The 14085-nt window shown below is 35.4% G+C and overlaps 1 protein-coding gene across 1 annotated transcript in view; it reads right to left on the bottom strand.

Annotated features, from left to right (window-relative positions):
- Positions 1-241: 241 nt before the first annotated feature.
- The window catches only part of LOC130804882 (chaperone protein ClpB3, chloroplastic), a 14184-nt gene continuing 340 nt past the window's right edge, over positions 242-14085 (bottom strand). The window contains exons 1-10 of the mRNA XM_057669519.1: positions 13937-14085; positions 11361-11579; positions 10697-10934; positions 7882-8077; positions 5099-5153; positions 4792-4942; positions 3779-4087; positions 2021-2286; positions 843-1769; positions 242-765 (exon numbers count right to left, since the gene is read on the bottom strand). The exon at positions 13937-14085 is cut by the window's right edge and continues 340 nt beyond it. Of these exons, the coding sequence (XP_057525502.1) occupies positions 439-765; positions 843-1769; positions 2021-2286; positions 3779-4087; positions 4792-4942; positions 5099-5153; positions 7882-8077; positions 10697-10934; positions 11361-11579; positions 13937-14085 (2837 nt within the window). The 3' untranslated portion in view covers positions 242-438. The remainder of the gene's footprint in view (positions 766-842; positions 1770-2020; positions 2287-3778; positions 4088-4791; positions 4943-5098; positions 5154-7881; positions 8078-10696; positions 10935-11360; positions 11580-13936) is intronic.

Below are 14085 nucleotides of genomic sequence, written 5' to 3'. Positions count from 1 at the left end.
TCCTGTATCAAACTCATCTCTCATTTCCCTGGAATCAATTTCATCTTGGATAAATGTTTATTCTTTCTTCGCCTTTAAATGGCTTTCAACAAAATTGGGTACATCGATTTGTATAACGTAAAGTCAAATCAAAAGCAACATTGCGAATAATCGGTGATTTAGATAATGCTGTTCTTCGTTTTCGATTGCTGTTGAAGATGGAGATTCAAAGCTCTGATAGCTTGAATTGAAGAACCAAAGATTCTGCACAATAGGCTTTTTATGAATATATTATGGTTTCTGTGCACAAAATCTTTCAAAACAGTGTAAGAGAGAGGCTACTATACAACCATTATATACCAGACTCGAAATCCTATAGACGGTTAACAGTAACATGAGATCGATCATCATATTCGAGATAAAAATGTGGTATAAAAAATGAAAAAAAAAAAAAAAAATCTAAAACGGAGAAACAATTTGTTTATCTTCTCCAGCAGCCGGGTTGAATTCAGGCTCCAGTTTTCGGAATACCAGCTTCTGCTGCGGAAGCTGACCATTCGAAAATGCTGTGACTTCCGTGTCAACAAGAATGGTATCCTCTTCCTTATAATCGCCTCTCAAGATGCCTTTTGCAATCTCATTTTCAAGATGCTGCTGTATTACACGCTTAACAGGCCTTGCACCATAGTTGGGATCGTATCCAAGGCTACCAAGAAGCTGAACTGCAGTATTTGTCACTTGAATCTTTATCTTACGATCTGCAATCCTGGACTGAACTCTTTGTAGCTGGATAAAACAATTAACAAGTTAAGCAAACATCCAACTAATTCTGTACGCTGTTTCACAAGGAATTCAAGACAAACCTGTAATTGCACGATGCTGCTAATCTGTTCACGATCAAGAGGCTGGAAGACAATGTATTCATCAACTCTGTTCATGAACTCAGGACGAAAGATTGATCTGGCTGCATCCATCACTCTTTGCTTTATAATCTCATATCTATTCTCCTTGGATAAAGCCTCATCGTCAGCATTTAAAATATACTGTGACCCGACATTTGAAGTCATAATGATGACAGTATTGGTGAAGCTCACCGTTCGGCCCTGTGAGTCTGTCACCCGCCCATCATCTAAAATTTGAAGGAAAACGTTAAAAACATCGTTATGGGCCTTCTCTATCTCATCAAATAGGATCACTGCATATGGCCGCCTCCTCACTATTTCTGTTAATTGGCCTCCCTCCTCATATCCCACATAACCAGGTGGGGCACCTATCAGTCTTGAAACAGCAAATTTCTCCATGTATTCACTCATATCAATCCGAACAAGGGCCTCCTCAGTGTCGAACAAGTAAGCCGCCAAAGCCTTTGCCAGTTCTGTCTTTCCCACACCTGTGGGACCCATGAACATGAAACTAGCAATAGGACGATGTGGATCCGAAAGCCCAGCTCTAGAACGTTGAATAGCCTCAGCTACAGCCCTAACTGCAGGATCTTGTCCCACTACTCGTTTATGTAGCTCTTCATCCAAATGCAGTAGTTTTTCTCTTTCTGATTGTTGTAGCTTCGAAACGGGAATTCCTGTCCACTTGCTGACTATTTCAGCAATATCGCTCTCAGTCACTTCTTCACGCAACATAGACTTTCCAGATTTCATGTACTCATCCAGCTCTTTTTCTGCATTTTCCAATTGTCGTTGAAGAGAGTTCAAGCTGCCATATTTAAGTTCAGCAGCACGATTAAGATCATACTCTCGCTCTGCCTGCTGGATCTCAATATTCACCCTGTCAATCTGAACCAAAAACCAAGCAAGTCAAATTCTTACTCTAAGCTAATTGATTGGAATGTTAACTAAGATTACACGAAAGCTAATGATATAATCGTAAAGAAAATATTTAAAGCCATCAGTCTAGCAATTGCAACTGTACCAGACTTGGCACAACTGCACAACGTAAAAAAACCAAATGTACAGCAATAAACAAATATATGTTGAGAAAACAACCATAAATTATTGAACTTTCCCACAAGCTAAGAATCATATACCTCCTCTTTGATGGACTGTAAACGTGTCATCACAGTTTTCTCATGCTCCCACTGCTCAGTCAATTCGGCTTGCTTTTCCTTCAAAAGGGAAAGCTCTGCATCAAGCCGATTAAGTCTCTCTTTTGATGCTTTGTCAGTATCATTTGTAAGTGAGAGTCTTTCCATCTCAAGCTTCAATACAGACCGGTTAATCTCATCAAGGGCAGTAGGTTTTGATGTTATCTCCATCTTTAGTTTAGCAGCGGCTTCATCAACTAAGTCAATGGCTGCAGTAGAAAACACCATCTCAGCAAGAAATTTGTTACCAAGACACGCAAGGCTCAATATTTTGGCAATTGACAGCTCTGAATGTCAATGATTGCCAGATCCTTGCTACAGAAAGGATAAAAGATAAGATCAAGTTAAATTTTTTCCAGCTCACAGTTTGTAAAATTTATTTCCAATCATTTGATTTACTCCAACATCAAGAAACACCTAATTGCTGTACCCATTGAAGAGGACAACCTAATCTGGCACCATCAAATGTTGCATGCTCTTAATACTGAAATACCCATTCTTGTTTCTCTGGGTTTTTGCCACTACCATATTTCAAACTTCCCCCAACACAAATGCAAAGTTATTTTCAATTTATCTCTGAATTCACAGTACAAATCACTATGTCCAAGTTTTAAGAAAGACGAAGTCACGGAGGTCAACTGGATTTCATACCCCTTTTTTCTCAACTTACTTTTTTGCATAAGCTTCAACAGCTCATATAAGTACAGTAAAGTAGTAGAAGGCAATAAAGCACCTAATTACTTGTGGAATTTAGGAAAGGAGTGTCAAAACATCACGAAAAAAATATGTAAATCTATTCCTTTTAAAGATATTATTCTACAACAGAAAACTTAGAGCTGCAAAAAAGCCACAGGAACACTTCCATGGGCTTTGATAATGTGAAGAATTTAGTGATTGTAGTTTTCAATGCTTACACTACCTGTTTGCCTTTAATTAGAGTCATCTGATATCTCATATATATACTACAATCATGAAAACATGTGAAAAGCTATGTAATAACAGTTCTGAAGGCTTGCAATGCTGCTTTGCCTTTAATTCTATCGTTTTGTGATCTCATTAAAAACATTTAAGAAAAATTTCAACTAAAACCTCAAAATCCATTGACTACAATTCTGTCTCTTAAGCGGCAAAACCATGAATTAGTAATAAAAACTCGATCAAATTAATGATTTTAATGGCTCAACGAGCAACAATCCTAACTATAAACTATAATGTACCATCTAATTTCCAATACCGCAGAATTATAAAAGTAATGGTGTTTCATCAACCTAATCAATACAGGAGCACTCAAAAATTTTGAGACTCAAGACTGCTGTGAAGTGTACAATCGCTTGCAGCTACAGTAGCTCGAACATATTTGCTCAACCTAAAGGAGAGTGTGTATATAGTTTAGTGAGTTAAGTCTCCTTGTGAAACTCGTTTGGGAACACATTATCATGTGCAGCAATATGGAAAATGTAACTGTCTAGTCTGCTAACATACTATACAATTTAATCCAGAGAGATTTATGCTATCAGACTGAAAGAGTCTGCACAATGTGTAGCTTCAATTTACTTCAAAAGCCTTAACAGCGTAAAGTTCATCACAAAATGTAAACTAGCTAATGAACAGCTAGCTAGTAACGAGTGCACTACGCATAATGATCACATATATAATTCAGTAATATCATACTTCTCCAATTATATGTGTTACTCTACTTACCTTTGTCAGGTAAGAAACGTCCACTAATGTAGCGATCTGAAAGGATGGCAGCCTCCACAAGGGCACTATCCGATATTCTAACTCCATGATGCAACTCATATCTCTCACGTAGCCCACGAAGTATTGAGACAGTATCTTCAACACTTGGTTGGTCAACATAAACCTGTTGGAAACGTCTCTCCAACGCTGGATCCTTCTCAATGTATTTACGATATTCATCGAGTGTAGTAGCACCAATACATCGCAACTCTCCACGGCCAAGCATAGGTTTCAAAAGATTACCGGCATCCATTGCACCATTTGTGGCACCTGTATAAAAAATAAATAAGTTTCATTTTCTCATATAGAATAGCAAAATTCATTATAATCCTTGTAAATAGCCAGCAAAGCACAATTGCCCTTTGACAATTTTGTAGCATTAAATCCTTTCGAGAGAAATCATATTGCATACCATCTATTAGTTACAAATGTCACTGATAAAACACTGGAACACCAAGAATGATTTGTTATGAACTGATCAAGGCTTAAGGTGAGGGCAAAAAGTAATAACTTCATAAATACTGTTGGACGTGGCTGTAAGAAGTAATATTGCAGCAGTCACTTGTCAGTTAGGGGGCACAAAAATGGGAATAAGTTATTTAACACTTGAGATGAGTCTTACTTAAAGAAGGCAAGCAGCTAGTAGAGGGAAGAAGGGTACATACTGCAATTTTTATGTAGAGGGATGTAGAAAAAACAGTTAAAAGCCTCAATCTGTATACATCAGAATAGATATTATAAATTTCTGTAACTCGTTAATATAATTGAAAACAAACTCTTTGTTATTATAAGGGGATGGTGTGCATCCAACCCCTCAAACCTTGTTTAGGTGGGAGCCTAAGATGGAAGTAATATAGTATCTCATATCTCAGTGACTGAAATTCACGCATGCAGCAAGAAGGTTCGTAAGGCAAAGTGCTTTGCAAGTATAGCAAGGTATGATGATTTACGAAATCTAAGAAATTACAACTCACCTGCTCCAACTACTGTGTGAATCTCATCAATAAAAAGGATAGTCTGACCCTCAGCCTCAGTCACTTCCTTCAGTACAGCCTTCAGGCGGTCCTCAAATTCTCCTCGGTATTTAGCTCCAGCTATCAATGCTCCCATGTCAAGAGAAAATAACTGTTAACAAAAACTGCAATTGATTAAACAGCATTTTCTACCACATTGAACTCTACAACAATGTATCCTTGTGTTATGGGAACACATTGGATGATAGGAAACAAAATAGACGAAAGTGAAACAGAAGAAGTGGGAAGAAACAACACAATAGATTACCTTTCGGTTCACCAAAGCTTGAGGTACATCCCCCTCAACAATTCTTTGAGCAAGCCTATAAAAAATAACAGACAAATGTAAGCAAAAGCACAATTTGGCAGCACAATCCTAACCCGAAATATTACCCACCCAAAAGTAGATCACTGTAATGTATTTCCTACAAGCTTTGTAATCCCCAAGTGATCTCAGGTGACAGCTGACTTGATAAACTGCTAGAATATTTGACCCCTAGGTTTTTGTTACGGTATCGTAACACATACACTCAATAGGGAAAATCATTCAATTTCCAAACTAAATAAATGTCAGTTTGATTAGGAGCCACAACAACTTTGCATTCTATCTCCCAAAACCGGACATGGAGAGAAGGTAAAGCTGATTGGGCTCAAATATATAAAAACATTCCACATGCATTGATAGAAGACTCCACGAATATCCAATTTGGAGAGACCTCAATCTTCACAAGAGACATAAATCATGGACGTTGGAAAGTTTAAGGTCCACATGAGTTGTCATTTTGTATTGATTGCTTTTGATAGGAACGGGGTGGCGTAACCAAAGAATATGCAAGGTAGGATTTCATTTCTATCCATTATTATATAGTCTTACAAATCCCAACATCATGTCATTCTTCACTCCACTAGATCAAGTACCTCTTCATCTTCTAAATTAAAAGATTCAACCTTTCACTTTCCACTAATCTAAGTGGTGCATTTTGTAGTCCTCTTTGCAATTGACCAAACAACGTAAATGAATTCTCTCAATTTGTCTCCAATATTTAAAACGTCAAAATCATTTACTGTCTACATTTTAAATTCTATATTTTAATGCCTACTCATTTATCTTAACATATACACCTCAAGTCCTCCTATCTCCCTATAACAATCTCTTATGAAAGCCAAAAATTTTGACCCACATAGTGGTGTGAGTTGAATAAATGACATTGCAGTTGAATTTTCACTTGAACATAATTCGAACACCTCAGTCGCACAATTTATGGTCGGAGCTCTATATTGAAGCCACCCCCACTAAATCCTATGCTTATCGTCTAGGTCAATATAATTATTTTTGGAAAATTTAAGCGAAGATATTTGAAACACTCACTTAAAAATAGATCCTCAGTATCCAACTTTATAACACTATTAATGTGATCCTTCATGCCAAAAGAACATTCCTTATACTATGTTTTACTTCAACTTATATTATATGCTTTTAAATTTTTTAGCTTTCCTTCACATCTCTAGCTTTGCATTGACCTCACCTCTAGTTTCTTCCTCTAATGTAATGTAATCAACGAACATCATGCACCATGGGACTTCTTTCAAAGTTATCTCATCTAAGACTATTGCAAACATTAAAGGACTCATAGCAGAACCAAGAAATAGACAAGTTGTGATTGGAAAGCCACTACTTAGTCATCCACATGTCCTAAAATTGGTTTGTACATCTTCATGTTTGGCTCATAGTGATATTTTAGTGCAAACTATTGCGTACATCATCATACGATGTCTTTTGACCATATTGTAAAGGTTTTTGAGCTTATGGTGATCGAAATATTGGTAAAGGAAACCAAAAACCATCAACATTGATCATGAAAGTCATTTTGCAGTTACCACAAAGTGATGGAAAAGACTAGCGCTTTAGCGAGCGATATGCTCAATGCATCAACAGGGCTAGACGAAGTGATTCGCTATGGCTTATGTTTGAAGGCAAATGCTTAGATCGTCTTAGACTCAAGAACATCACCGTATTTGTTTTCTAAACATGTCCTAGGCAATAGTTACCTACATATGTTTTCTCTCCTCCTCCTCCTTCTCGCATACAAAGGCTATCACCTTCGCTTAGCCCTCAGGTAACTCTTAACACTTTCAGAAGCCTCATAACTTTAAAAGTTAAGTTTGCATCACTGATCATTACCATAATCATAACCCACCAAATTGTTTCTCTTGCCCCTTTTTCCACATCAATTTTAAAATCTACTCATAGAGAAGGAATGTTGTAGTAAGGTAATGATAATTAATGTGAAACATCACCACATCATATGTCCCAAGTCGAATTCTTCATTAAAAATTTTCCTAAGACTATACTTAGATAGGGATTTGGGAATACAAAGTTAGGAAGAAAATAAAAGTCATTTACATTAGTGGGAATCCTACCCATATAAATTAGCGAAATAATCTCCCTTTTTTCACCTTTTCTTCGGCACCACTACTCCTTTAAGTCTACATATATTTATGTTATTTCCTTAACTTCATTTTCTACGCCCCAAAAAAATATTTACCCTTAATCTAAAAATGGTCTACAATATTCTATCGTCCTAATGCCATTATGTAGCCCCCACTTAAGATGAAGTTTGGAGGAGTCAAATGTATGCAATCTTACCCTTGAAACTAACAAAGAGGTAGTTTTCGATTGACCCTTGGTAGATAATATCATTTTACTATAGTCCATTGTAATCCGAAACCAAAGAACTATAAATCTTGGCCCCTTCGGAATAAGGGACTAAAAACTAAGTAGCATCCAATTTTTTCTTTTAACAAAAGTTAAACGTAAAACCCCCCACAAAATAAATAAATTAACATTTCTCAATTCTTACTCCATACAATCAAGAGACAATCAGAAAATTCAAATAAAAGAGAGGGAAGTGTCGTATGCTAACTAAGAAATCAAAGTGAGCTTTTGGATAAAGTTGAAAAACAAAACGAAGATGACTACAAAGATTTGAGTAGATAGCAATGAACTAGATATTATTACATATCAAAAGTTAAGAACCAAAAATCACTCACCCTTCGGCAATTGCAGTTTTACCTACACCAGGTTCACCAATAAGAACAGGATTATTTTTTGTTCTTCGTGATAGAATTTGGATACATCTACGTATCTCATCATCTCGTCCTATTACAGGATCCAGTTTTCCTTCCCTTGCCATGGCAGTCAAATCTTTTCCATACTTCTCCAGAGCTTCATATTTTCCCTCGGGGTCTGCAAGAAAAAGAACTTCACATCCTTTGCAAAACGTTCACAAACAGCAAGCCATCATCACTCAATCAAAATAGAGCACCAAGTCGACAAACTATTAAATTTTTCCAACTACAAGCTTAAAAATGAAGACTCAAACAAAGGAAGCTAGGAACTGCACATATTTATTTGCCAAACTTTAAAACCGAGGAGAATAGTGTGGAGAAACCGCTGCACTCGTGGAATAAAAAAAAATATATCTTTAATCACAGTATTTCTAACGTATTTTAGAGAAGCTCGCCGTTGGACAAAATATATAGGCGTGCGTAAAATATTCACAAAGTGTTGTGTCAGCCATTATGTAACAGAAATGTCGATTTGTTACTGTTAAATCTCGTCACTATTACAAAACAAGAGGAGGTCCTCCATTTTTTGGCAGAGAAAAGTAAAAAAGAAGAAAAAGCCAAAAGTATTGTGAAAGAAGACGAGAGAAGAAAAATAAAGAAACAAAAAAATTGAAAAAGATTTTTTCCAAAACAATGTTCAATTTTGTCCAAAATCCCCAAAGTATAGTAATTACTATGCATATTTGTCCACAAAGGATACGTTTCTTTAATCGAAGATAAGAGAACTACAACTGATGATACAGTTTTATGTAAAACCACTAGTAGAGATGTTATATCAAATTCTTTTAACATAATTGATAAATTGTTACTAAGAGTAGCAGTTTCAACCACTTTTGATCCTTTTAACGTACTCAACAAAATTGTTATTCTCGTTTTTGGGAAGGAAAACTAAGTTCATCTAACAAAATATAAGTCCTACAAATATTATGGTAATGCAGTAGCGGTCTTGCACCGAATAAAACTGAAACCACGTCCAATCCTAGCTCAACAAATAAGTGAATATTTAATATATAACTCAAAACTCAACAAAAAAAATGAATATTTGAAATAGTAATTTTGATTTTGATCTATTCTTTTAAAAAAATTGGCTCATACTAAAAGCAGATTCATAATTAACACAATTCTTTATAACATAAATATATATATTATTTTAGAAGTTAAAAATTAATTAATTACACATTTAGTGTCGCTTGTATAGTATAATTACAATAGGTGTTGACATATTATGGGGCCATTGTTATAGTTGTTAACTCAAAAAGCAATTACAATTGTAAATTCCCTTCAATGGGAATTTTTCTAAGAACTTCATGTTGCTTCGGCCACGATCCACATTAATATGTTGGTATGGCCACAGTCCGCGACACAACAACTATCTCCGCAAAAGGTGACCGCAATTTTTTCAATGCTTGTACATGTAAATTTCACTCGAAAGTCAACAGAAAAGAGGTTTCTTAAAAAAAACAACAAACAGCCTATTGGATCGCAAGATAAGTGAGGAATGCCTCAAGAACTCCCCACTAATAACAACTTAAAAATCACAATTTACAACCAAACTCAAACCCATAAATAATGTTTTACACATATAAAAGGCTCATACCAACATCCTGTCACCACAATACTGTTAAGATAGATTACAACCAAAACACAATTCACCTATAGCAGATCTAAGCTCAAACACCTATGAAGCTCAAACTCACCACTTACATTACCCCAAGGTCCCCACCCAAGCTTGTCACTAAGGCATGAAACACATGTGGACAAACTGATACATGATAAAGGTCTAAACTCAAGAAACAAAGCAAGAACAATAAAGTTAGTTTTTATGCCAAGCACAGAGAAGAAAGGTAACAGTCCTAAAGAAACAAAAAGGCCCAAAACTTAAGCTCTGTCAATTAGATACTAATTAATCTTGATCTAGACCAAGACATCAATCAATCAGGGTGTTTTCAGTTTACCCACACTCTGGTTCTAGAGTCAGCCAAAAACATCAATTTTTAATCTATAGACCCACGGTATTCCAAATACCAGATTTAATTCAGACAAGGAAAACAGAACACCACAACATGCAGGACAATTTTTTTGTGGGGTGGGGGTTGGGGATTAAGAGGGGGCAGGTGTTGAACCAATCTTAATAAGTATTCAAACCATAACAATTCCGGTGAAGAGATAAGGTGTTGAATCAATCTTAATGAGTATTGAACCAATCATATGAGTAAACCCTGAGAATTTTGATAACAAGTTACAAGTCAAAAAGAGAATTCAGAAATGGGACTTGAGGAGGAGTTCAAGCAGCAGATATATTATCATTAGTCACTACACTACTAAAACAAATGTCAAAGCAATGAAGAGCTTCAAGGCTTCTACTATAAATCATTCATAATGAGATGAAAAGAAATTGGATACTAATGACCAATCCACCATAGAATACTCACCAAAATAATTAAATAATTGTAAGGATCCTACACTTTTTAGGTCAAATACATGTAAACATAAAAATGACTTAAATTGTTTTTTTTTTTTTTAATTACTCCTACAAGCAATTCCATTCATTCATGCACTAGTTATAGACAGCATTAAAGAAAAAGAGGAATACTAGCATTAAAGAAAAAGAGGAATACTATGTTATATTGGGTAAAATATATTTAAGCCAATAGTGTCATCATGTGACATACAGAGATACTATGTTACATTGGGTAACATACTTGATAAATCTTAAACCTCAAGACAAACCTATTACCTTGGTCGATGACTGATTGGCGTCCCCTTACAGCTTGTATGGTAGATTTTAATGATTTCTCAGAAAGCCGAAAATCACTAAACAATTGTTTCCCAAATCTTTTATCTTGTGCAAAAGCAAGAACCAAATGCTCCACAGACACAAATGAGTCTTTGTACTCTTTCTTGTATTCCCTGGCTTTTTGAATTAGGCCTTCAAGATCTCGCCCCAACATTGAACCAGCAGATTCACCCAGAACCTGGAAACCGCAGGAATTAAAACTTGTCTAATTGGAACAAATTCAGGAAAATGGCCTTCGGCAAATAATCAATACCTAAAAACACAAAGAAAATTGTATCATAGATAACAAGGAAGCATACATGGTATCTATGGATCGGAACCTTATAATGTCATATACAAATTATCTATCAGGCAATGCTCTCAAATTTTATACTTTATAATACAATCAAACCAGCCGAAGAGGAAAAGGAGAGGTGGAGCCAATTGCCAAGAGACATGAATTAGTGAAGGTACTCAGAAACAAGATAGTTCACCATAACATTTCATCCGGAATCCAGATTACCGTATTACATCAATTTGGGTTTTTTCGTATACGAAATAATTCACTAAAGAAATTTTTTGACAATAATGAAAACCAAGCAAAATTTACATAAAGTTTTCAAACCTTTGGTTGCCGCTGTATGAACTTATCAGTTGCTTCAAGCAAACGGGTATTGTCAACCCCAGCTTTAGAAAAAATGCGACGAGCAAGTCCGTTTTTCTGCTCTAAGAGGGCTTTCATCAAATGCTCGGTCTCCACTATCTGGTGTTTATTTTCTTTTGCCACTTCTGGAGAAGAAACAATTGCTTGCCAGGCCATTTCTGTGAATTCTTGTTGTGTAATCTACAGAAATAACATAATCAAATGATTATTAGATAAGCTCTTTGGATTACATAAGATTTAATCAATAAAACAAAAGGTAAATGAGCACAGAGATAATAGAAAATTAGTTCAGCATTTTTAGACTGCAACCTTAAGTGATATGGGAGGGGGGAAAATTAAAATGTAGATAGATCAAACAACTCTCATGTAGCCAATGGATAAAATTGGCTGAAGAAACCTTGAGTTACACTAAATTGAATTTCCTTATTCTAATTTGAGGGTTTCATAAATTTGTTCAAAAACATTGATCTCTACACGGTATAAGTGATAAGATATCAGGCAAAGTATCAATAAAAAATTGGAATTCAAACAATCACTATAGATCACGAATAGCCAATAGGTTCTTACACAAAGCCAAACCTTTACAGGAAAAGACAATCTTAACTACGTACTAAACTACAAATCGTGCAAATTCTCTATGTTGTAGCTGAACAAGTGAATAATATTGAAAAGTACAACTTTTTGGTTTGCAGTGACAACCAATAAAAAGAACATCTTTTTAACACTACAACTCACTCACACTTATTAGAAAAGTGCAAAGTTGTCTTCCCTTCAAAATTGACCATGGTAACACTTATATAAGACAATTGAGTCAAAGTTATCTTCAAAGTCAAAAAATAATATCATTAATGACTTGTTTTCCTATATTACTTCCTACATCCCTTTGAATTTGCAACAATGAACGAAAAAGATCTCACATTTCTTATAGTCCAAGTATCAAATTCAAAGGGGAAGAGGAAGTAATCAATGTTAAATGGCAATGAGGAATTTTTATTCGCATTTAACAAGAAAAGTCCTATTCAGCTCATGGTAATTAACCTCCATGCTCAAACAGGTGGTTTTCATAATAAAATATTTCTCATCATCATTATCATATCCAGTACATCTCGCTCAAAGAAGCTATGATCAGGATCTGGAGAGGGTATGGTTGGATGAGGGTAGGCCATACCTTCATCAAAAGAACGAAGGAGGTTGAAGTCAATTACACCAACAATAACCCGCAAATGAAATATTACCACTAAATACTATCTTTCCAAATGGTAATGGATGATAGTGAATTCTATGAAGAAAAGACAATGGTTTGTGGTGAACAAGTGTTATTGTGGAGGTCGACACAGGACTTTCTTGCCTACGTACACTAAAATTTATTAACGGCCAAAATTCAAACCCCCTAGAACTTCTACCAGCACCAGTCTCAACAAATCCCAAACAATGACATCGATTACTATCCTGATTCTTTCACCCCAAATATTCCTGTAATGCCTCCATTACACTAATGTGAAAACAATTTAGAAAAAAGTATAATAGCTTTAGTGGACACTACAACTTTCAACAAAGAGCATCCAAAAGATTTGGTGTCCTAATGAAAAATGGATATGAATAAGATTGAGCTCCCCTCTATTAAACATAAGTCAACCTGCTTGTCTTAGAAAAAGACCACATATTCACTTCAAAGGCAGTGATAAAGTCAAGCCATACATTTAACAAGTCACTTGTCTTGTACCACTACAACATTTTATTACCCTAACGGCCCGTTTGGTTAGTAATATTAAATTATGGTAATGAGAATGATTTATAGTGTGAAATTTCATCAAAAATTCCATATCATTCCCATGGTAATGAAACTTTGATCACAAAAAAGTTTTTTTGTTTACAAAATTTCATTACCACCTGATACTACCTCTCCCAATGGTAATGCATTGGAATGAATTTTATGTAGAAAATAAGATGATTGAAGTTTGACAAGCATGGCCATCAGGTAACCAAGAGATTTTTCAACCAAAATTACACTAGTTTTTCATTTTCATTACCACCGTCTATTACCACCTACCAAACAGGTCGTTGCCTACTACTTGGGCAAGATTTAGGGGTTGGATGTAAATATCCTTACCCTTAATAGTAACAACAAATAGGAGGTTGCTGGGTAAACATCATCTGAAACTTACTTCGTGCATATAATTTAATGTGTCCTTTTAATATAGTCCATAAAACCCAATAAATATAAACCTTCCTCATCGAAAATGGACATACTTGTCTTGTACTAGAAGTATTATAATGAGAAAACTCAACACACAGGCACTCATCAAGAAATATAAAAAAGAGAGGCAAATAGCTCAATAGATGACTAATCTTGCACCAGAAATCTCTAAAACATTTCGGATTCAAAATTCCAAACCCAATTTCTCAAAACAAAATACAGAATGAGCCACAATTTAAATTTCACCCAGTAGAGCTATCAAGTAGAAAATATGTTGAGCATAAAACATAGTATGCAATAAGTAGCAATTAGAAACAGGTGAATTATAATATAAACTTACCTTTCCAGCTGCAGCATTACATCGAACAATAAAAGCACCAGACTTAGAACTCTTCCTATAGTGCCCAAAACTCGTATGTAAGCAAACATTAAAGGAATTTCTACTCAATTTCAATGAGTTTAGCGAATTGGGTTTTCTTGAATTGACGC

Source organism: Amaranthus tricolor, chromosome 17 (genome assembly GCF_026212465.1).
Source record: "Amaranthus tricolor cultivar Red isolate AtriRed21 chromosome 17, ASM2621246v1, whole genome shotgun sequence".
NCBI lineage: Eukaryota > Viridiplantae > Streptophyta > Magnoliopsida > Caryophyllales > Amaranthaceae > Amaranthus > Amaranthus tricolor.
This window is presented reverse-complemented; position numbering and strand designations above follow the sequence as displayed.